We start from the raw sequence: 25,466 nt of genomic DNA on the forward strand, positions 1-25,466 counted from the left end.
CTGGCCTCCCCTCTCACACAGAGAAGAGATTCTAATGGGAGATTTCTTTGTGTGGAGCAACACAACACTAAACCCCACCCCCCATAAACTCAGTTAGACTGACAATGTGGATTTTGATCCAGCAGCGTACAGGATCACAGCTCATCACAAAATGCTGTGACACTCCCACCAGCTGCCACATCACACAGAGCTCCACTGTGACAGCTCTTCATATCTTTGGAACTGTACTGACAGTCATATATGAGACTCTGCTGGTCTCTGACTCCCACAACATGGACAGCATCATCATCATCCTCACCAAACATGGCTTCCTCATCTTGTCAGCATTACTGCTCTGGATTACAGGTAAAGTACAGAATGATTATTAGCTAACTGAGAAATAAGGGAACAAAGGAGAGTTGACCCTGGTTTTAAAGTAAAATTGCACATAGAATAGATTTGTTCATCTTTGGAAATGTCAGCAACATACGTGTAACTGATCAGAGTGATGCCAAATAATAAATACCAGTTTTTAACAAAGGTTTTTACAACTTTTTTATGTTCTCTGATGTCAGAGGATAACAGAAAAAGATAATGGTTTGACATAAATGTGTATGTTAAAAAGTCATCACATTTATTCTGTTCTGCACACAGGTCTGACTGATGGCAGTGATGTCACCCAGACCCCCAAACTGTGGAAAAATGTGGGTGAAAATGCAACGATACACTGTAATCACACCAAGGGCATTAACTACAATCAGATGTACTGGTACAGACAGCTCCCAGGAGAAGGAATGAAACAAATAGTGCTCAGTCCTACATTCGGCAAACCTGAATATGAACCCTTCTTCAGAGAGGAGAAATTCCCAGTGACCAAGCCTGATGCTGCCAGTGGGACTTTGACAGTGAAGGATTTGCTAGCAGAAGATAAAGGCTTGTATTTCTGTGCTGTCTCTCAGCCCCACAGTGACACAGTGAACTTGTGAAGCTGCACAAAAACCTCTGGACCAGAGATGAATATGAGATTTTCACATATCCTGTTAATACTGACACCTCAATGTTGGTCCTGACCACCAATCACCTATTTTAGACAAAAAAAATTAAATGAACTGGAATGGGTTGATATGTTTAAGATGTTTTTTTTTTTTTTTTTTTTTTTTTTTTTAGTTTGTTCATTTAAGCGTCACATCTTTTTCACATACACTCAACTCTTCTTGTATTACTTTCATATTAATGAAGTGATTGTATTAAAATGATCATTATTATAACATTAAAGAAATGAACAATATTTATGAGACTGTAACAAATTTCCAATTTAATGCAAATCTAAAAATATAAGATATCACTTGATTCTTTGAAAACAGCAGGGCTCCTCTCTGCTCTTTTTTCTTTTTTTTTTATTTTCCCCTCACAAGGTGGTAGTGTATCTTTACTCCTCACTAAACAGAGCCAGTGGTGTCGTGGCAGATGAGAAAACTATAATGTTGAAGGGAGGAGGATGTGCTATGATGCCACCCACCTAAACAATGTGAATTATTCTGCGTGGGATGACTCAGAAAAAGAGGAGGGTATAATCAGTACACCTGCATTTACACTGATGAAGACATCGTAACACTGTCACATTACATTCTGTGATCTAACCAATATTCAGAAAACACAACATGATCCTCATATTCCTCAGCATAACCTTCAACACTCTTCTGGTTTCAGGTAATGTCAGAAAATGAATTTTAATACTTTTGTTAATTTTTCTTGTTATAATTATTAATGTGGTGTCCATTTAGTGTTTTGTTTGCATACCACCAGGCTTCTTTGGTGCAGCCATTTTATTTACATACTGTATAATATAAATATGAATTCAGGCTTTCTGAGAAAAAGAAAAAAGCAGTAAGTTCATGTCATGTCACCTACTGTATGATGTCTGTTGTTGTGTGTTGATGTGTTTTCCACAGGTTCCTCTCTCAGTGACAAAGTTCACCAGACTCCACCAGACATGTACAAGAAGCCAGGAGAAAAAGCCCTAGTCAACTGTTCACACAATATTCCGAGCTACGATCGAATCCTCTGGTACAGACAGTCAGAAAATCAACAAATGCAGCTCCTGGGATACATGAATGTCATGATAGCAAATCTTGAGCCTGGAGTGACTGTCCAGATGGGTGGGAGAGCAAATCAAGGCGAGATCAGCACATTAACAACTGAGGAACTCAGCATGAACAGCAGTGCAGTGTACTTCTGTGCTGCTAGTTACCACAGTGCTGCGTATCGCTGCTCCTCAGTACAAAAACCTCCCATCACGCATTTTTCCATCTCTGTATTACAGCTTACAGCCTCTTGCACCTGCATCAACCCATTCTAACCAACACTGGCCTCCCCTCTCACACAGAGAAGAGATTTTAATGGGAGATTTCTTTGTGTGGAGCAACACAATACTAAACCCCACCCCCTATAAACTCAGTTTGACTGACAAAGTGGATTTTGATCCAGCAGAGTACAGGATCACAGCTCATCACAAAATGCTGTGACACTCCCACCAGCTGCCACATCACACAGAGCTCCACTGTGACAGCTCTTCATATCTCTGTAACTGTACTGACAGTCATATATGAGACTCTGCTGCTCTCTGACTTCCACAACATGGACAACATCATCATCATCAAACATGGCTTCCTCAGTTTGTCAGCGTTACTGCTCTGGAGTACAGGTAAAGTAACAAATAATCATCTTCAGATATTGCTAGTTATAAAATAAGATGGAATAAATGGAAGCTGACTCTACTTTGAAATAAAGGCATACTGTACACTGATTTTTTTTCACGGCTTCCTCTTTTTGATGGGAGTGATGTCCAAGGATAAAGTAACTGTAGAAGCTGATAACAGTTGGAAACAAAGATCTATGAAAGCTGAAATTATCAGTACTTGTAATCCTTTGCTGTTGTGCACACAGGTCTGACTGATGGCAGTGATGTCACCCAGACCCCCAAACTGTGGAAAAATGTGGGTGACAATGGGACTATAGACTGCAGTCACATGAAGGGTGTTGATTACCGTCACATGTACTGGTACAGACAGCTCCCAGGAGAAGGAATGAAACAAATTGTCTACACCACTTCATACGGCAAACCTGAATATCAACCTGGCTTTAATGAGGAGAAATTCCCAGTGACCAAGCCTGATGCTGCCAGTGGGACTTTGACAGTGAAGGATTTGGTAGCAGAAGATAAAGGCTTGTATTTCTGTGCTGTCAGTGAGCACAGTGATACAGACTCACTCAATGGCTGAACAAAAACCCCAATGCACTGCAGACACAACTGCTGTCAGCTGTATGGGTGTTTTATCTCATGTCCTGTAGGGGGATCTCCAGTACCACCAATACTCCCATGTACAGTTCAGTCTTAGCTGCCAGTTCCTCTCTTTGTGTGTGAATGTGCGTGTGGGTGTGTTCGTATGGTTTCTCTTTTCCCTTGCTCAGTGTTTTTCTTTCTCCCTTGCTCTAGTTCTCATTTGTCCTTTCCTCTTGTGCTTTCACTTGGCTCAGGTCTCCATGTGGGAATCACAGCAGCTCTGCACCCACCCATGTCGTCCCTGCACAGTCAGAATGGCCTCGTTCATCTGTCGATCAACAACTCAGCTGTTTGTTTTTTTTCCTGTATTAGCCGCTCTCCTCCTGTCTACAGTTTGTCATCCCTGTCTGCAAAGCTCTACTTACCTGTTCATCCAGCAGGTGCCAGCCTCACCTGTAACCCAGCCTCCACAGTGTGCAGTTTTAATCTCATCTCAACCTTCTCCTCTGCCAGCCTGGGCCAAATCCTCCTGCTTAATCCTTCAAATTCTTAAACCTGTGTCTTTGTGTCTGCTTTTGGGCTCTACTTGGCCCTCTGACAAGATGTAAATTTTCCTATAGCAGCAAAAAGTGGAAGTTGACTCTGGTGATGAAATACTGAGACACAAAATGCTGTGATTTCACATCACAACAGACTTTTGACTTCCACATAGACAGTATCATCATCAAACATGTCATATTTACTGTGTGTTATTGTGGCTAATGGAAGCTTAACTGTTACTGTAATATTCAAAATACTCTATTCATGCGTATTTGTGTGTCAAGAATGATGCTTATAAAATGAAGTGTTTGCAGTGATGTGAGCTGCTACACAGAATATTTGCTCCCATGAATTAATTCAGTCAGTGCCGGCCCTGCCTATGTTGGCGCCCTAGGTGAAATTACTCCCTTGCACCCCTCCATGCCTAACACCCCCCACCCCCACCCCGACGCCGACAAAACCGCACCGCACTGCCACCTGCATTACAGCAGCCGTGTCTGCACCGGAGTGGCTATTGTGTCGCTGTCCTCACCTCAGTGCTGAACTGGACAAAGATGTTTAACTCAGCAGACTTAATTTCTCTCTCTTGTTGACTGCACAAGGAAGCAGTTATATCAAGGTCAGCATAATTAAAGTATGAAAATAAAAAGCATTATTTCTGAAAAAAAAAATTACAATTAAATGCAAGTTTATGAATAAAAAAATTTGAGTGGATATTAAAATATTTTAGAATTTATTTGAAGTTCTTCTCCTCATAAGGTGGCAGTGTTTCATCACTCACACCCATTTAGAGCCACTGGTAAAGTGATGGTTGAAAAAACAATGTTAAAGGGAGGAGGTTGTGGATGACACCACCCACCAAAATATGTGATGTGTAATATGTTAATAAGTGGTTTTACACAGAAAAAGAGGAGGGTATAAGCATTACACTTGCCTATACACTGAGGAAAGTGTTATAATTCAAAGCAACAACAAGACTGGGAACTTACATTCTGCAGTTTAACCAACCACTAAGAAAACACATCATGATCATCATTTTCTTCAGCATAACCTTCAACACTATTCTGGTGTCAGGTAATGACATTTCAAGTATTTTATGATATATGAATTTTATTAATTTACACTCAAGCTTCAGTTTTGCAGTCACTGTAGTTGCATAGTGTAAGGGCTGAAAGATAAATTCAGGCCTGACTGGAAGATTAAAAAAAAAAAAAAAAAAAAAAAAAAAGCAGCCTTTGAGCTTTGACTTGAAGACTTGAAGACTTGAAGTGAAGACCAGTATTTCAAGTCTGTACTACATTAAACACACATAAATTCCTGACTAGTCATTTATTGTATGATGTCTGTTGTTGTGTGTTGATGTGTTTTCCACAGGTTCCTCTCTCAGTGACCAAGTTCACCAGACTCCAGCTGACATGTACAAGAAGCCAGGAGAAAAAGCCCAACTCAAATGTTCACACAATATTCAGGGCTATAATCAAATCCTCTGGTACAGACAGTCAGAGAATCAAGAAATGCAATTCTTGGGATACATGTTAGCAGGTATTGCAAATCTTGAGCCTGGAGTGACTGTCCAGATGGGTGGGAATGCAAATCAAGGAGAGAACAGCACATTAACAACTGAGGAACTCAGCATGAACAGCAGTGCAGTGTACTTCTGTGCTGCTAGTTACCACAGTGCTGCATATCACTGCTCCTCAGTACAAAAACCTCCCATCACACATTTTTCCATCTCTGTATTACAACTCGCAGCCCCTTGCACCTGGATCAACCCATTCTAACCAACACTGGCCTCCCCTCTCACACAGAGAAGAGATGATAATGGGAGATTTCTTTGCATGCAGCAACACAATACTAAACCCCACCCTCTATAAACTCAGTTAGACTGACAATGTGGATTTTGATCCAGCAGTGTACAGGATCACAGTTCATCACAAAATGCTGTGACTTCCTGTCCCACACAGATTACAGATTATAATGGGCATTTCCTTCTCTGAAGCTTTTCAACACCAATTAACTGTTACATTTCTTCATCTGTTAGGAGCTTCTTCTTCTCACCAAGCAGATGCAGGAGTTAATGATAAAAACAACACAGATCATTTTAAAACTGAGATTTAAGACTGAAATCATCCGTTTTCATTTGAGGTTGCATCTCTGATGTTGGAGGATGTTAGAGGAAAGCCCACCATCTCTAAACTGACATCAAAACATCATTGCTTTTAGCTTGATGACAATGTATTTTCAATATTGTCTAATGGGTTTCATAAATATTCTACTGTAAAAGGCCAAGAACCTCAGAATCTTCAACTTAACTTGAACCGTTTAAAGTGAAAACATGAAGATCTTAAAGTGGAATTACAATATTTTCACGCAGCTTTAGCAAAATGCAAATCAAGTCGTATGGTTTTATTCCCTTAAAATTTCCTCTGAATCCCCCTCATTTGTGGGTCACAAAACCATGTGCCATAATCACAAAATCCAGAGGAAGTCGTTACTTAAAATTCTGTAAATTCATCCAATTTGGAATTCCAATGTTTATCTTTAAAAATATATAAAATACTCTTGTACAGTTTGTTACAGTAGATGGCGCTGTTTTAATGCTTTAGAAGGTCTCTCTCTCTCTCTCTCTCTCTCTCTCTCTCTCTCTCTCTCTCTCTCTCTCTCTCTCGTTGTGATGTCTACACCATTTTTAATGTTGTCGTGTATTTTTCTTGCTGTATTTGCATTTCTTTACAAAGTGTAATCAACCTTGTTGTCCACTGTACCCATAGGAAAGAACATGTGCAATAATAAAAGGTATATTCTTTTTAAATGTTAGTGTGTGGATGAATGTGCTGCAGCAAAAGTAAAACTTTGCCAGTTTACGGACACAAGAGAATCATTTTCAAGAAAATCAGAGCGCATCACCCGTACAGCACTGCCCGGCCTCCAGGACACCTACACCTGGTGGTGCAGAACAACAACAAAATATAACAAAATATAGTTCCTCAGTCTCCCTCCTGGTCCCTCCAGTTCTGCTGCAGTGCCTCTGATGGCCACTAGGAGCCTCCTGCCTGTCATGTTCCAGTATCATGTGGATCTGATATAATCTTATAAGCAAGTTAACCTTTATTATGGATCCACTGTTTCTGTCTTTTGCTTTTGCTAATGAGTGTCTCTATTACTGATACAGTTGTACTTACTGTTGATGTTTTTGTTGAAGTAATTATATTTAACCCTCTGCTGTGATACAGACGACCTGTTACAGACCAGGAGAGGTCAAGAAGTCCCTGAATGTCTGGTCTTTAAATAGCCTCCTCCTGTTTATATACTGTGCATAAGTGGTTAGTTGGTTTAATGACTGAAACACTTTTTAATGCATTTTTGATCATCTGAATTGATACTGCCTCTTCTATCCTGTCATGATGCTGTGAGGCACCACAGTATAGCAGGTCAGCCCATATCCTAAACAAAAACCACATAGCATAAACATACAAAAATATAATTTATGTGTATTATATTTGCATTGCACTTACTGTTATTGGGCAAATAAGAGCAATGTGCTCATTCAACCAAAACAAGGACAAAAAGTCATGAGTAAAGAAGAATATTCATATGAATTCATTTGAATTCATTTGAATTCTGGCCCTTTTCAGTAGAGTTGCTGTGGATTTTTGTCAGGTGGTAAAAATCTTTATTCTACTGGAGGGAGAGAAGTCGTCCAAGAGAATGTCATGGCTCCAACTTCTCCACAAACAAGTCAGCAGGTGACATGTGAAGGTCAGGATTAGGATTCATAGATATCCAGTAACTGTTTTGATTCCAGATGTCAGACACCCTCTCACAGGCTGTTTCCTGTTTGTCTGACTCCAGAAGGCACAAACATGTTTTTCAGGGCAACAGCCCAAGAAAATAGAAAATGTTCTTCCTCAGTGTGACTCCCACTGGGGCTGCAGATGGTCAAAATGGGCCTTGACACTTTGAGAAAAGACATTTTGGACAAAAGCATCGACCAAATGCTTTGATATGTTTCAAAGAGGGACACACACTGCTGCACATGCTTGTCATGGAAATGATTGACAGGACAAACGCCAAAACAACTCAACAATTTGAAGTGACCGACTTTAATGTAAACACCCTCATAGACTCTTTTATTATCAATAGATTGTGGGTATCTCTCTCCAGTCTGCCTGACTGTGTGTTTACTTGTGTGACTGCAACAAAACTCAGCTTTTACATCTGCCACATGCTCAACCTTAAAATGTGAAATGCAGATTTGTGCACCAGATCGGCAGCAGACGTGCTCATGCTGGAGCTTCAGTTGACACAGAAATGGAGCGTTCTTCCTGTTCCAGAGGGATCTCAGCTGTTTGTACACATATCTGAAGTGTGTGTGTGTGTGTGTGTGTGTGTGTGTGTGTGTGTGTGTGGAAGGCTGTTGCAGAGATGCAGGTGTCCTTTGCGAGCTGTTTGTTGTGGTCATGTGGAAGGTTGCACCTCTGTCGTTTCTCAGCACAGAGAATGATGTGCAGGCTGCTCTGCGACCACATCCTCTTCTCTGCTGTCGCTCTCAGCTCCCCTGCAGGGTTTCAAGCCCCAGTTTCTTCCTCACCACCGACACACTCTGCCTCCTTCTGCACACAGATCAGAACATTGATTTCCTGTTGATGCGAGGTGTGGTGTGCCTCGCACTTTACTGAACATTTACTTTAACCTCTGAATGTCTTCAAGCAACACAAGCAAAGGGTTCAAGTTGTTTTACTCACTAAAACAAAATAGATTTAATCAGCTTTCACTTGTGCAGAGTGGAAAAGCTTGATATGACCCAAATACAGCCACTTCAGTAACTTCAAATGAGTGTAAAAAAGAAGATGTAACTTCTCAACTAAACATCAACAGGGAGTTTAGTCATCTCTCAGTTTGACTTGGTGGAAAATCCAGTCCTGAGCCAAATGAAGCAGCTTGCAGAGCTCTGATGAGCAGAGGCCTGCTGCAGCAAATGGAAACTGTTGATCGTATGTGGGCAACAAAAGGTGGATTTCTCAGAAATCAGAAAGATAGGCAAACTGCTAAAAATACCTCCCACTGTCTCTGGAACAAGTGATGTTCAGAGCAGGAAGGCAGATGAGAGCGGTGGAGGGGGGAGGGATCCAACTTTCAACTTTCAGAAATGGAATCAGCTTTAAAAACAGTCAACCACCCTCTTGTTTAATATCACCAAGTCAATTTCTGTGTGTTAAAGAGGAAAAAGATCCATTCATGTACGTTTGGTTCATGTACACTATGTAAATAACAGTTTCATAAAAAATAAGAAAGTAATTTTTCATTTACAAGTTAAAGCAGAATTATTTCTTTAATCACTGTAGCCTTCAGTTGCCTGAACGTAAAATATTTTTTGAAAAATAAACACAAATCAGTCATTTTGACTTTGCACACAATATTCTCAACTTTGTCCCATTAGTCAAGGTTTAAATGAACATGGAGTCACAGATAAGCATCTAAAATCTTTTATTAAGTAGAATATTAAGCAAAAAGAAAGTCACAGCTACACACAAACAGACAGCATGATTAACCATTCAGAAAATCAGAAAAACAAACTGTTCACATGCTTTACATGTACTGTATCTATTTCAGCAGGAATATTATTGAATGTAAATGCACTGGAGCTCTGTGAAAAAGGCAGTTTTTAATTTGATTGACAGAAACAAAGAGACTCAGTTCCTCTGATGCGTCTGTTCAGGCCTCAGCTCAGCTCTCAGTTGCTCTGCTTCCCAGATGAATTCTGTGAAACACACAGAGAAGGATTCAAGTTCACTGATCCAGTTTTTACAAGCAACAACACTAATACCACCTGAATCACTTCACTTTATACTTAATGATGGTCTGTCTTGTCTTCAGCTCCTGTGCTGCTTTCCCAATCACGATATTAATATGAGTATAACTACACATATTACAGTCTGTATAAGTACAAACCAGCATACATGGCACAGGTACATAGTACATGCTGGAGATGATGTGGGACAAACCTTAAGTTTCCACACCAGAGCGGTGATGAAGAGCGCATACAAGCTGCTCTTGGCCAGGAAAACAGCGTAGGAGAGTTTGCCAGCCTGCGAGGTCCTCACATAGTTCTCTGCAGAAAATTGAAACTTTCACATGAGAGAAGAACCAGAACTCTTTGCACAGACAATCATGTCAGTGTGCAACAAAACACTCTGTTGATGCTTTTATTCTTATGTGCACTACCATGATTATTTGGTTTGTACCTGAAAACTAAGGGGGTTTCAGTGACTTGAGATGCAGTATTATATAGTATATTATGTATTATTTATCATGCACAATAGTAGATTTACCTTTTGTGAAGCTCTCTCCTTCACCTTCACCTTCAAGAAAAAAAGTGCATTAGACAATTGAAGGTGGTTTTGGTTGCTGCATTGTTTTCTCGCAGCAAAAAGACAAAGTTTCCTCTCTGAGTTTTAGATGGACTTACCTGCAGCGCCCTTAAGAGAGTCTGAGTATTGTTTGTAATCAGTTCCATTAAAGAAGGTGACTGTGCAGGTGAAAGTCCGTGAGCGCCAGTCTTTGGCCGAGACCCTCAACCTGCTGGTGATGCTGTAGGACTCGTTTTTCCTTACGGCATTGTTGTCAGTCGCCACGCCATTTGTTTCAGTTACCTCGTCAATCTGCCAGAACACACTCACATGGTCTGGGTAGAAACCAGAGGCCACACACACCAAGGTCTTCTTCTTGTTTTTACACTCCTTTGATGAAGGTGGAAGTATTTTGACAGTTGGTGCAGTGACGTTATACTCTGCATGGTCAAAAGACAAAAAACATTTAATTAAAATTCATGCTCTTGAAGATCCTAAACGGGCCGACCCAGAATACTTCAAACCGTTTGAACCTTTAAATACAAAAACCTTCTTTAACAGGGTAGAGAATGACACAGGAGTACCTGCTGATGCTAAACATAAATCCAACAAACCTCATGGGCATTTCAGGTTACAGCAGTCACATTAAAGCCTTTTTGATTTCATTGATCCAGACAATTTTACAGGTTTTGTAAAAATCTTTGCAGTCATCTTACCAAGAACGGTTAGCCTGGTTCCCTCTCCAAAATAAGCAGGATAAGTGCCGCCAGAGCACACCACAAACTCACATGCACAAAACTGACTGATCATTCCTGCAGCGACCTTACAACACCTGAACAGACTTCAGTTCATTATATTAGTGAGCCACCATCATTTTCTCTGCTAACCTGCACATATAAAGTAGAACCACAATTTCACCTCCTATCCCTCCTGGTTTGCTCTGCTATTTGATATCACTGTCTCTGACTCAGTAACTTGATGTGTGTCATGTAAAACTACATTTGGCTCCTTTTCAACTTCAACTCTGTTTGCCTGAAGCAAAGTGAGGAAACATTCAGTTTTCCTGCTTATCAAGCTTGTTTTCCTCTATATGTATGTTTGACTCTATATATTTTACTGCTAAATGCCAAATGTCACAGTTAAATATCTCACCTATTACAGTAAAGCCTGCAGCCTGGAGCAAACATAGCATTTTCAGCACAACAAGCTCAACATTTATGCATTTAGATCAGAAAACTCTCTAAAATAAATTCCTAATGATCTTCAGTCTCACATTTTCCTCAACTTGATTTTCAGTTCAAACAAACTCACAAGGTCAATGTTTAGCAGTAAAATCTTATTTTCTTACCTAACACCATCAGTTTGGTGCCCTGGCCAAAGTAAGCAGGGTCGTAGTTGTTCACACTGACACACGGCTGAAGAAAAAACTGTGCAGCCTCTGAGCTCTGAAAGCTGTAAACTGGCTGTTGTTTTGCTCGACTTTAGAGAGATACTGACACCCTTTGGTTTTGTACATGTTTTACAGAGGAATAGTGTGTTAAATACCAAAATAAGTAAATTTCCTCACAACACCGGACTTTTGAGTTAAGGTCAATTTGAGAGCATGAGGCCATCAAATACAGCTAAACTCTGACTTTGCACAATAACCATCACACCACCTACTTTGCCATTACACCCTGTGGAGTATTACATAGCACTGAATGACATCAAGTTGTTCTGACCTTACCTAAGACAGTAAGTTTGGTTCCTTTCCCAAAGTGAGCCTCTGACTGGGAGCTCACAGCCGTTCACAGAGCTGATAAGAAGTTTCTATGAGAGCAATAATCTGGGCGCAGAGCCAAATGTCTTATTGCTGCACAACATCGACAGCGCTTGTTATTCCTCTGGTACTGGAACAAACCAACTTCTGCCAGAATTTCTTTCACAGTTTAAAAAGAGTTCAACTACCTGCACCACCATCAAATAAAATATCAAATACTATATTCTCAGCATGGCCTGTTCACTTCATACACATGAATAGTCTGTGAAATTCACTCTGTCAGATTTTGTGGAGGAGTTTCTTACCTAAAACAGTGAGTTTAGTTCCAGCTCCAAAATAAGCTTCAGAGTATTAACACAGAGCGTTTGGACTGTGACAAAAACTCTTCCTGCTGCTTCTCTTATTCAGGGCTTCCACTTTGAAAATAATCTGACTTTGTCACACTTTGGCCTGTGAAGACCTCCAGTGTAATCTGCTGTTAAACCAAAATCCACTGACATTTACCTTCTAATCTCCTGTATTAGTAAATGTGTCATTTTTACACAAAGCTAATTTAAGTTCTTACTTTTTGCTTTTTGTTTCAGTCAGTAGGATTCATCAGTGAAGGCAAAGTGTCAGTCGAGCCTTGAAGCATCTCCACTTTAGTCAACAAGAAGTCAAATCTGTTTTTCAAGATGATTCCTGAACAATATTTTCATATTTTCAACTTTGTGTTTGATTTCTCACCTAAGACAGTTAACCTGGTTCCTCCACCAAAGTGAGCCTCATAACCAGAGGCACAGTGCGCTCCATCAGAGCTCAAATCAGCTCAAAGTGCTCCTTTTGCTTGTCCCATTTGTTATCGATGGCTTTTCATTTCTTTAATTTTAATTTAATCGCTCTCTTCTAACCAAAGCAGCATCTGTGGTGTTACAGCCTGTTTCTAGAGTTTGATGCAAGACAAAACTGTTTGCATTAACATCTGAGCTGCCAGGCTCACATGGATTTTACTTCATTTATTGGTGGATTGAGGAGAAGAAAATTTGACTCACCAAGAACAGTCAGTTTTGTCCCTTGGCCGAAGTGTGCTTCGTAATTGGCACAGTGTACAAGCTTAACATCAAAAGTGCTGAGCAGAACTACAACTAGAACGATCCAAACAAGTTTCTCACATTGCTGCTTCAACTCAGAGAAACAGGCCTTTTTATCATTATTCTTCTCTCGTGAGCCTTTTCTTACCCAACACAGTGAGTTTTGTTCCTTTTCCAAAGTAAGCTTCGTTGGCATTGTCACAGTGCATAAATACTGAGCATGAATCTCCTCTGTCATTCTCTACCGCCAGCATCTTTGGACATTTTACAAATCTTTCTTTTCATGCCCAGCTTCTTTGACAATGTGATATTTGCTAAAAATTCAATATCAAACTGAAATATTTACCTAAAACTGTCAGCTTGGTTCCACTGCCAAAGTAAGCAGGCTGAGTGTCCACAGTGTTCACAGTTCAGCTCAATACTTCATCTTTTCCATGTCCACTGATTCTTCTGTCATTGTCAGCCAAACATTTTCACCAATTCAACTTTGCTGAAACAGTGAAAATGTGTGGCTCAATGTGAGAGCTGGGACTTACCCAAAACAGTGAGTTTTGTTCCACTTCCAAAGTAAGCTTCTCCTTGGTTATCACAGCATCAAAATACTGAGCATGATTCTCCTCTGTCATTCTCTACCACAATTATCTTGGGACATTTTACAAATCTTTCTTTTCACTCTGGGGTTCTGTGACAATATGAAACTTAACAAATTTCATGATCAAACTGCAATATTTACCTAAAACTGTCAGCTTGGTTCCTTTGGCAAAGTAAGCAGGATCAGTGTTGGTCACAGTGCTCTCAGTTCTGCTAAATACTTCATCTTTTTTGTGGCCACTGATTCTTCTCTCATTGTCAGTCTAATATTTTCACAGTTTCAACTTTGTTTCACTGAACTTAACCTGAGAGAGCTGGGACTTACCTAAAACAGTGAGTTTTGTTCCACTTCCAAAGTAAGCTTCGCTGTTAGTATCACAGTGCTGTAATACTGAGCAAGATTCTCTTTTGCCGTCCTCTACCAGGATTATCTCAGGACATTCATGTGTTTTACAAATTATTTCTTTGATCCTGAGGTTTTAAGGCAATATGAGACAGAAATATTTACCTAACACTGTCAGCTTGGTTCCTTGGCCAAAGTAAGCAGGATTGCTGTTGGTCACAGTGCTCTTAGTTCAACTAAATAGTTCATCTTTTTCATCGCTGCACATCATTCCCTCCTCATCAGCCAAATCTTTTCACAATTTCAACTTTGTCTCAGTGACCTGAACCTGGGAGAGCTGGGACTTACCCAAAACTGTGAGTTTTGTTCCACTTCCAAAGAAGGCCTGAGCTCCAGTGTCACACTGACAAAAAGTCACAAAACTCTCCAGAAACAGCCCTCAATGGCACATTCAGACACTGTTTTATAATCCATTGGTCAAAAATGTTTTCAGCAGAGCTTCATCATGTCCAAGTTGTGCTGTTTTGTCAACATGAATGAATCAAACATCCAAATGAAGCAGATATGACTTTAACATGTTTTGAAAATGTATTCCAGTCAAATGTCCTCATCAAAGTGGACATTACACTCCCCCAGCTGAGTGACATCCTTTCCGCCCTCAGAATATTCATGTTTTCCCCTGTAAAATGTGTCCCAAGCTCCATGCAGCGCTCTACACTATGCATGTGAATGGGAGGAGGTTTTTGTACAGCGGCTCTATAGGATTGTATCACCGTGGCCCCCTGTCCCCACGGTGAAAAAGCATCATACAAAAACCTGAAGTCTGTGTGTGTCTGTGGGCTCTCCCACCCCCACCCGGCTCCTCCATATCTCAGCCTCCATCTCTCTGTGTGTCTCTGAGAGCAGCTGTGCAGGCCGGGGTTACTGGCGGCTGAACGGGCTCCAACCTGACTGCTGCTATTTCTGTGAGAGCTAAGAAAAGAAGCAAGAGGCAGGGAAGCAAAGGGAAAGCTTGTGTGTTGGTGTTTTCTTGTAGCAGCACAGAGGAAATGACAGCTCTGCTGGTCACACCTCTTTATCCCACCCAGTTAGAAGTGAAGTGCAGCTGGGACACGAGGCACCGAGGACACTGAGAGACGTGACACTGAGTCCAACCCCAAAACTGCCTCTTTACTCATCTGGAGCCACAAGAAATGAGAGAAAACTTTAAATGGCTCAGAAATTTCATTAAATCTCTATAACATCAAAAACATCTATTATTACATAAACTGCAGATATTACAACACCATAATGTTTTCATCTTATTTGTAAATAATCATGTTATAACACTAACTACTAAAGTGATGCGTCACAAAAGACAGTATTACATGAACTAGACATCATGACTCCATTATGATTGAAACATATTTGTAACTAATCATGTAATAATACAGAGTAATGAAGTCATAAAAATAATAAGAGTGATGAGTTGAGTTGTTACAATCATCACAGAAGAATGTGACAATTTTGAGTTCATAATTGTTGATTAATGTGATACTGTGATATTATTTAATCTTTTAAGGGTTGATCACATTGACAGTTTTTATTATGTTGCAGACCCGTCTAGAGTGGCATTTTTATTACATTTTTAAAGTTTATTACATCATGTGTCTTTTGTTATAATGTCATTACTAGAAGTGTGAGACACTAATGTCCTTTTAAAAAAATAATTGACTTGAACTTGACCATGAATTCATTGCATCAAGCTTTTCCATTTTGAGTTTTGCCACAACAGCCTGTTCATTTTATTCAGGTTTATTCTCTGTAAACTGTTCCAATAAATTGTACCAATGTAACATAATACTGTATTTCCTTTGAATTGTCATATTTTAGTTGGATTTATTTGGTTTACTGTTGTGACAGTAACTCCAGTGAGTTCATATTTTTTGTCCCATTTATTTCTCCCACTGCATTATGAAGCACCATGACTTTACTGTCTCTTCATTCCTGTTCCTCTCCACTGAGTGACACTTCACTTTTGTGACAGGCTGAACTTTTGACATTTTACCTTTGAATGCACTCAGATTTTTTTTAAAACTCATGTGTAATGCCACATGCAGCCTGTAGAGGTCAGTGTATGATAACCGCTTCATCTTGTCCTCTCTAAATCTCTCTAATTAAACTTTCATGTGAGCTGCCCAGATAATCACAGCATGTCAAAGAAAGGAGTGAGAGCAGAGAGAGACAGATGTGGTTACAGGGCAATAAAACTGTGGGACAGACAACTTTGTTTACCATGTTGGCACCTGTGCACTTATCTAAGCTGATCAGCTTTCTGCTGCAGGAACAACACTGAACTGAGACGCTGCTGTTTGTATTTTCAGTGGGAGAGAAGTACACCAACATTTCCTTGTCATTCTTTGGTCTTGTTACGTTTAAATTTGTCTGCATTTTGACTCTTCTTTTCCCTTTTAATGAGAGTGAAAATCTGGTTTGTGCATTAAGTTCAGGTTGAAGTCATGAAGGAGTCATTTTTCAGGCCTAAAATTCAACAGGCATGAGGTTATTGATCAGGTTGTTGATGTTGTGAACCATTTTGTCAGAGAAAGTGACACTTTTGGTAGATGTCTTACTGTGGATATCTTGTGTGAGACATTTTGTTCATGGATTACCACTATGAAAGCCTGTACAGTGTGTAATATGTGTATCGTAACATGAACATATTTGAATCTTAGACTTCCTCCAACATTCAGCTCCAGAAAGAGCAGAGAAGAGGTTCATTTGCCTGCTGATATTTAATCGCAGCCCAGTATTGAGCCAAAACATGAATCTAACATGAGACATGAGCTGTGTGGATGTGAACACATGAGGCTGTATCATCATCAGTTTCGTGGTGACATCTGCTCTCTGACAGTTAAATCCAAACAGTTTAGTGTCAAAACCAAGTGAGCCACAGCTCCTTCCTGCCTGTGAGCCATCTGGGATCGACGGGCCTGCAGCCTTGCTATTTGTATGACAGTGTGGCCTGTGTGCAGCACTGTGACTGGCAGCACAGTAGTAGGTGCCGCTGTCATTCAGGAGCAGCTTAGTGATTTCCAGGGAGAAGTTGTTGTTTGATGCATCCAGAAACGACTGGAAGCGACCCACAACTTTCTCAAACTCATTTGTGAGGTACTCTATGGGCGTCCCGTAGAGGGTTTGTCGGTACCAGAGCATGGTGTAGCTGGACATGCTGAACCCTGGAGCCATGCTGCACCCCAAGGTCACTGTGACCCCTGGGTGGGACGTTTGTTCTCCAGACTGAAGAACCTCTGGGGCAGCAGCCAGACCTGCAGCACATGGAGGATAAAGTTTCAGGATGTCCCACCTCTGTAAGATCACACAAATATGTGATGTGAAAATGTGACTGAGTTTACTCTGGTGAACAACACAGTGGTGTGTCTGTTTATGAATGAATGTGCAGAACCCACCTGAGTGTAAAAGACAGGACAGACACAGGTCTGTGAGCAGCATGTTATCGATGAGCCTTCCCCCAGCTGAATGACGCCAAGACACATATCACTCTGTTCAAATGAGACAAGAGATCACATGACCTCACGTTTCCTCTGAGCTGGGTCACGTGCAGACATGATGTGTTGTATGACACTTGAAATGAATGGTAGAGAGGGCAGATACCTCTTGTTTTTAGTGGTAAATAAATGGAAAACTTTGCACAGAGATGTTTATTTGTGCTTTTGTCTGCTTGTGACAAATTACAAACACATTCTTTCAGAGTAAAGTCTGATTTTTCTCACTTTATTGGGTCATTTGTAATGAAGACAGTATTGCAAGCCATTACATGAATGATTAAAATGCGCAAAAAATAGAATTTCAGGCATGATTTATGGACTGTTTTCATGCCAGGGAGGAATCTGCAGTTGTTGGTTGTGGGCAACACTAACTGGCCGATATTGGTTATTCAATTAAAGTTCAATATTGGCCACATTTAGTGGCAAAAACATAAACTGATCTGCCTTTAAAAAACTGTTTCCATCAACTCTTCAGTTAAACATCTAAAGCCCTAAACCCTGAGCAACAGCTGTCATTAGTTTGAGTGTTATCTGGTTTCTTGCTCAGCACTTCCATTAAACCACATCACTGTGTGCTGGTGTGACAAGTTGAGATAATGATATTAATAAGCTGATAAGTTTAAAAAGATGGCAAGTTCATAGTCTGTAATACAATTGAAATGATGTGATGTTTAAAATGATCATATGGTCATGAGAAACAAATTCATAAGATGTGTTTTAAAATGGGTTAAAAACATAAAAATAACTCATGGTAAGTTTACAAAGGGTTAAAAAGGTAAAACGCTAAAAAGCCTAAATAATTCATTGTTTATTTCATTTTTCATTGTTAAAAATTCAGATGTAACAGTGTTATCAGTGATTGACAATGTTGTCTTGATCCACTCGTCTAAGATTGATTACTCAGGCCTTCACCTGCTTACCAAGGGGAATCGCGGTATTTTCCTCATTGCAGTAAATCTTGTTACTGAGGAAACACCACTCTGATCACTCTCGTGATTATTTCTCCCCTTATTCAGGGGCGTAACATTTTGGAGGCACCGCTGGGATGGCTCTTCAGATGTCTGGTGTCCACAGCCTGGCGGCCAAAGTCTGGAGCAGCTAAATCCCCCCCACAAATAACCCAGGACGGTGACAGCGAGGAAGGTGCTGTGCAAGGAGATCTGGAGGCTGGAGGTTGAGTACGTTACCTGAGGCCAGTCAGAGATCATCAGGTACATTAAAAACTGTCCAGTCCAGAGTCAGCCTGTGTACAGAAAGATTTCTCCTGTCCTGTCGACACGATGACGGCCTTGGAAGAGCTACAGGAAGAGGTAGCAGCTGATTTACATAAACTGACTAGAGACAATTTGCTTGAAGTTTGTGATTTTCTTGAAATATCAGGAGGACAAAGAGCACATGTAAAAGGGAAGTCCCGTATATCACTAGTGACCCATGTACTGAAATATCTGGAAAGAGAAGAAGTGACAGAGTTAGAAGATGGCGGCATGTCTGAATTGTTGCTACTAAAAGACAAAGTTAAAAGTTTGATCAATGACACAGATAACAGAGCGGCACAAACTGAGGAAGATGTGGAAATTCAGCAGCTTTCCCCTGTTAATGCTACTGCTAATGACTCTCAGTCATGGTTTTTACCTACCATAAGCCCAAAAGCCAACATGCAGCCCTCAGTTAGTGCCCCACCACAGCAGCCAAGCCCATGCTGGCGCAAAGACTTTAAAATTTCAGGTCAAATAGGCGAACCAGGCCAGAAAGATAAATTGACATTTTCCAGCCTTGCTCACCAAATTGAGAATGGATTGAACAGAGGTTATCCTGAAATGGAAATTGTAGATGCTGTCATTAGAGCTATTTCTCCAGGCTCCCAGTTACGCAGCTACTTGGAAGGGAAACCTCACCTGGCTCTCCCCACCCTCAGAAGCATCCTGCGCTCCCACTTCCAAGAGAGGAGTGCCACAGAGCTCTACAAGCAGCTAGCTTCTGAAGCACAGAACAGCAAAGAGACCCCCCAGAGTTTCCTCATGCGAGTTTTGGATTTGAGGCAGAAAGTACTGTTCGCGTCCCAAGAGTCAGAGTCAGGGCTTCAGTATGATCCTGCTTTAGTCCAGCGCATGTGTTTACACACATTACTCACTGGTCTTCACAATGACAGCATTAGGATAGACATGCAGCCTCTCCTCCTGGATACTGAGACCTCAGATGAGCTTCTACTGGAGAGAATGAACGTTGCCTGCGCTCATGAGGCTGAGAGAAGGAATAAAAAGAAGCTCAGTACCTCACAATCAACCACAAGTGTGAGTGTAGTGCAGTCAGAAGAGAATTTACCTGCAAAGTGCCCCATAAAGGAAGTCAAAACAAAGGCTTCCACTGAACTGTTAACAGAGATACAAGAACTGAAGGTAGGTGTAGCTTCTTTAAAAGGTCTCAGTGCAGAGGTGGCTCAAATTAAAGAGACTCTACAGCAGGGTAAGTTTCAGTCACAGCCCTACACTCCACCTTCAGGTAGGCTAGATAGAGACTCCCAGCTACCTGTTTTGCCACAGCAGTATTACAGAAGCTACAGTCAGCCCCAAATACCTGCCCCAATGCAGCCTCAGTATGGACCTGATCAGCACCCTAACCGCTCTATCCATGTCCCACGGAGATGTTTTGTCTGTCAGCAGACAGGAACAAATGAACGCTGCATGCACTGCTACCGATGTGGAAGTGGAGAACATTTTCAAGCTGGATGTAAAATCAGAGGAATCAGACCGTCGAGAGAAGCTCCTTTAAACAGGGAACGGTTACCACCACGGGACGGGTGTTAGCCGTAAATGGTCAAGAGTCCCAAAAATGTGCGAACTGTGGCAGTGCTGGTCCACCTGACAAATTGAAACAGTGCTCATCCTGTAAAGAGACACTTTATTGCTCTAAAACATGCCAAAAACAGAACTGGACTGAACATAAGAGGAAATGCACTCACCAGTCAAACGCCAGTACAAAGTCTCCCTGTAAAGAGAAAAATGCTGACACTTTACCCCCCCTAGCTCAGATTAACAGCCCCCACAGAGTTACCTCGCTAGTTGGCCGGCAGTGCCTTGTTGAATGTTACCTTAATGGCCACCAAGTGCAAGCCCTATGGGACACGGGTTCTCAGGTGTCCATAATTGATGAAGGATGGAAAGAGGAATACTTACCAACCACAGAGCTCAGAGATGTCGCAGAGATCCTTGACTCATCTGCTGATCTGACATTGACTGCTGCGAACGGTACTGAAATGCCATATTTGGGATGGATTGAAACCACTTTCCGCCTAGCCTCTGGAACTGACCAATCAACAGAACTGATTATTCCTGTGCTTGTAATGAAAGGCTGGCATCTATCTTGCCCCATCATAGGCTTTAATGTTATTGAGCACATTTTGACACATACTGAAAAGACTAAACAGTATCACACAGTGAGGAAAGCTTTCCCAAGCCTCAAAAGAAACAAGGTGAGAGCTTTTATACAGGCTGTTAGCGCAGAACAAGAAGATGAGTATGCAGTCAAAACAAAAAAAGAGGAGGTTGCAGTTTTAAAACACAGTAGTATTCAGGTTAACTGTCGTGTAGCTGCACAGCCCTTTAAAGAAGACATGACTATGCTATTTCAGCCAGACCTGAACCCACAGTGGCCAGATGGTCTTGAGTTTTATGACACACTAGTCAGAGTCAGGAAAGGTGTATTTCCAGTTATCACTATTGATGTTTCTAACCCAACTGACCATGACATTGTTTTACCAGGGCGCACCTTAATTGGCACAGTACAAACCATTATGTCAGTTCTTCCTGCCCAGGTCTTTGAGAAGGTTGGAACACCAGCTACAGTGAGTCACATTAGCACAAAATCTATAAGTAGTGCCAGTGAACAGTGGGATCCCCCTGTAAATTTAAGTCATCTCAGCGAAGATCAGAGACAAGTAGTGAAGCAGATGCTTCGGGAAGAATGCCATTCTTTCTCAAGGTCAGATAATGATATTGGCTGTATTGAAGAATTGCAGATGACCATTTCTCTTAAAGACACTGAGCCAGTCAAACGCACATACATTTCAGTACCAAGCCCCCTGTACCAGGAAATGAAAAGTTATCTCCATGACCTGATAGCACAGGGATGGGTTAGGAGGTCAAACTCCTCGTATTCCTCGCCTGTTGTGTGTGTTCGAAAAAAAGATGGCACCCTTCGGCTGTGCATAGATTATAGAGACTTGAACAGAAAAACTCATCCTGACCGTCAGCCTATCCCTCGGGTCCAAGACATTATGGATGGCCTGGGTGGTAAGTCCTGGTTTTCTCTTTTAGATCAAGGGAAAGCTTACCACCAGGGATTCATGTCAGAGGAAAGCAGACCACTAACAGCGTTTGTGACACCGTGGGGACTTTATGAGTGGATTCGCATCCCTTTTGGCCTCATGAACGCCCCTGCGGCCTTTCAACGTTGCATGGAGAAATGTTTGGAAGGGCTCCGGGATGACATCTGTGTCCCTTATCTGGATGACACACTGGTTTTCAGTAAAACCTTTGACAACCATGTAAATGATGTACGTAAAGTGCTGCAACGCCTGAAAGAGTACGGCATCAAACTCAAGCCGAGTAAGTGCGATCTCTTTAAACGTGAGGTCCGCTATCTGGGCAGAATAGTCTCTGAAGAGGGCAGTAGAGTAGATCCTGCTGATTTTGAAGCTGTAAGAGCACTAAAGGACATTAGACCTCAGACTGTGGGCCAACTCAGAAAAATGCTTGGTCTACTCACCTACTACAGACAGTATGTAAAAGACTTTTCACGGAAAGCCAGCTGCCTGTATGAGCTCCTAAAAACAGACTCGGGTGAATCCCCTGACAACAACAGAAAAACAAAGACAGGTTTAAGGAAAATGAGCCATGTTGTACCCTCAAACAAGCCGATTCTGTGGACAGACCAGCACCAGCAGGCACTTGAGCAACTGATTGACTGTCTGCTACATCCACCAATATTAGGCTTCCCTGATTTCAGTCAGCCATTTATCGTACACACTGATGCATCACACCAAGGACTGGGAGCGGTACTGTATCAAAATCAAGATGGAAAACTCAGGGTTATTGCTTATGGCTCCCGCACGTTAACAACGGCTGAAAGGAACTATCACCTCCATGCAGGCAAGCTAGAATTTCTGGCTCTAAAATGGGCAATCACTGACAAGTTCCGTGACTATTTGTATTATGCTCCAACCTTCACTGTTTATAGTGATAACAACCCACTCACATACATCCTGTCCACAGCAAAACTGAATGCAACCACTTCCAGGTGGGTTGCAGAGTTGGCTGATTTCCACTTTACAATTAAGTACAGGCCTGGAAAAGAGAACAGTGATGCAGACGCTTTGTCAAGGATGCCATTGGATGCAGAGTCACTAATGGGAGAGTGTTCTGAGGAACTGTCGTCAAACACCATCAGTGCTGCTATTCAAGCTGTGGAGGCACAGAAAGAATCCCCTGCAACATGGTCATTAACAGCTGTAGCTATGTCCGTCTCAGCCAACGGTGAATCGGCCACCGCATCAATCAGCCCCATACCCAAGGAACAGTTAAGAGAAGCACAGCGAGCCGACCCAGTTATCCGTCCTGTGATAGAATGTAAACTGTCTGGTTGTAAGCCACCGGTCAAGGAGTTGAGAGCATTCAGTCAAAAAACAAAATGTCTGTTCAGAGAGTGGGACAAATTGATGACAGACCATGATGGCATTCTGTACAGAAATACCACTGCCCGCAAGCAGCTAGTCTTGCCAGAAAGATACAGAGGGAAGGTGCTAGAGGAGTTGCACAATAACATGGGACACCAAGGCGCTGATCGCACAGTCTCCCTAATACGGCACCGCTTCTTCTGGCCATACATGCAATCAGACATAGAGCACTATGTGAACAAATCCTGCACTTGTCTGAAACAGAAAAAGCCCTGCCATGACACAAGAGCCCCCTTGACCAATATTGTGACAACGCAGCCCTTTGAACTGATAAGCATTGATTTCCTCCATCTTGACCGATGCAAGGGAGGATACGAGTACATTCTTGTCATTGTTGATAATTTCACACGTTTTGCCCAAGCATATGCCACCACGTCAAAGTCAGGCAAGACTGCCGCAAACCTCATCTTCAATGATTTTTCTCTAAAGTTTGGTTTCCCCTCCCGCATCCATCACGACCAAGGAGGAGAGTTCGAAAATCAGTTGTTCAGCCAGTTAAAAAAACTCAGTGGAGTGGCTGGGTCCAGGACAACGCCCTATCACCCGATGGGGAATGGTCAGGTGGAACGGATGAACAGAACCTTGTTGCAAATGCTTAAGACATTAACTGAGACACAGAAATCGAATTGGAAAGAGTCCCTGAACAAACTGGTGCATGCCTATAACTGTACACGCTGTGAAGTGACAGGCTATTCGCCATTCTATCTTCTGTATGGGAGATCACCCAGGCTTCCAGTTGATATGCTCTTTGGGCTCCATACAGAGTCAGATCCCAGTAATCAGCGAGACTATGTGGAAAAATGGAAACAAGGTATGGAGGAAGCATATGCCATCGCCAACCAAAATGCTCAAAAATCTGCTGAAAGGAGTAAAAGATATTATGACACAAAAGTGAGGAGTTCAATATTACAACCCGGTGAGCGTGTCTTAATCAAGAACCTGACACCCAGAGGAGGACCAGGTAAACTCAGGAACTATTGGGAGGACACAATTCACACTGTAGTGAGACAAATGGGCTCCGACCTGCCAGTTTATGAAGTGAGGCCTGAACAGGGTAAGGGACGCTCGAGAGTTTTACATAGAAACTTGCTTTTGCCCTGTGATTCATTACCTTTTGAGACAAAATCAGACTTGGCTAAAAATGACAAAAGGAAACAGACAGAAAGACCTCAGCTTGTGTCTCAAACACAGGAATCCGATGAGGATAGTGGGGACGAATATGAATTGCATGAGCCACTGCAGGCCCCCACAGTGCCAGCAGAGAGACATGAGACAGTTGATAACCTGGAGATGCAGCTTGAACACAATCACCTACCAGCGGAGAGAACTGGAACACCAGCTCCTGTTGCACCACCAGCACAGCTTCCTGGAGAAAATCAGTTGGAGGAGTCCAATGCACCTGCTGAGATTCTACCAAGTGAAGGTATGGACTTACCTGAGGGAAATTTGCCTAATGAACACTTACCTCCAGCCTCTCCCCCATCAAACGTTGCCGCTGAATCTGAGGAGTTGTCCTACCAGATGCCAAAAAGGGAGAGACACCCACCAAAGCGTATGACCTATGATCAGCTTGGCATTCCTTCCTGCTATAATGTCCAGCCAACACCCCAAATGCTACCCATCTACCCCACACCAGGACTGGTCCCATGGCTGCCACCCTTACAGCCATATTACTTTCAGCTCCCCTTCATGTATGGACCCCAACATGCATGAGCCTACTGCTCATATAGACTGTTTTCATGGACAATTCATGGACTGTTCATAGACTGTTGAAAAATTGCTCATGGACTCTATGCAGTCACCAGACATGGACTTTAGCCTTGTGCTTATGGACTGTTGACAGTCATTGAACTGTGACCTTTGACCTCTGTTCGAGCATAACTCAGAAGATCTATGTGTCAAGTTCATGAGAGACTAAAAGAGGAAATTGTTTAATTTGATTAATGTCGGGACGACATTTATTTTGTAGGGGAGTGTGTGACAAGTTGAGATAATGATATTAATAAGCTGATAAGTTTAAAAAGATGGCAAGTTCATAGTCTGTAATACAATTGAAATGATGTGATGTTTAAAATGATCATATGGTCATGAGAAACAAATTCATAAGATGTGTTTTAAAATGGGTTAAAAACATAAAAATAACTCATGGTAAGTTTACAAAGGGTTAAAAAGGTAAAACGCTAAAAAGCCTAAATAATTCATTGTTTATTTCATTTTTCATTGTTAAAAATTCAGATGTAACAGTGTTATCAGTGATTGACAATGTTGTCTT

The 25,466-nt window shown here is 41.6% G+C and overlaps 1 protein-coding gene across 1 annotated transcript in view; it reads right to left on the reverse strand.

The window, feature by feature from the left end:
* Positions 1-9,272: 9,272 nt before the first annotated feature.
* The window catches only part of LOC115354462 (M1-specific T cell receptor beta chain-like), a 43,030-nt gene continuing 26,836 nt past the window's right edge, over positions 9,273-25,466 (reverse strand). The window contains exons 6-11 of the mRNA XM_030044859.1: positions 14,081-14,141; positions 13,130-13,264; positions 10,272-10,592; positions 10,135-10,164; positions 9,808-9,914; positions 9,273-9,563 (exon numbers count right to left, since the gene is read on the reverse strand). Of these exons, the coding sequence (XP_029900719.1) occupies positions 9,537-9,563; positions 9,808-9,914; positions 10,135-10,164; positions 10,272-10,592; positions 13,130-13,264; positions 14,081-14,141 (681 nt within the window). The 3' untranslated portion in view covers positions 9,273-9,536. The remainder of the gene's footprint in view (positions 9,564-9,807; positions 9,915-10,134; positions 10,165-10,271; positions 10,593-13,129; positions 13,265-14,080; positions 14,142-25,466) is intronic.

The sequence above is a fragment of the Myripristis murdjan genome, chromosome 22 (genome assembly GCF_902150065.1).
Source record: "Myripristis murdjan chromosome 22, fMyrMur1.1, whole genome shotgun sequence".
NCBI classification, from domain to species: domain Eukaryota; kingdom Metazoa; phylum Chordata; class Actinopteri; order Holocentriformes; family Holocentridae; genus Myripristis; species Myripristis murdjan.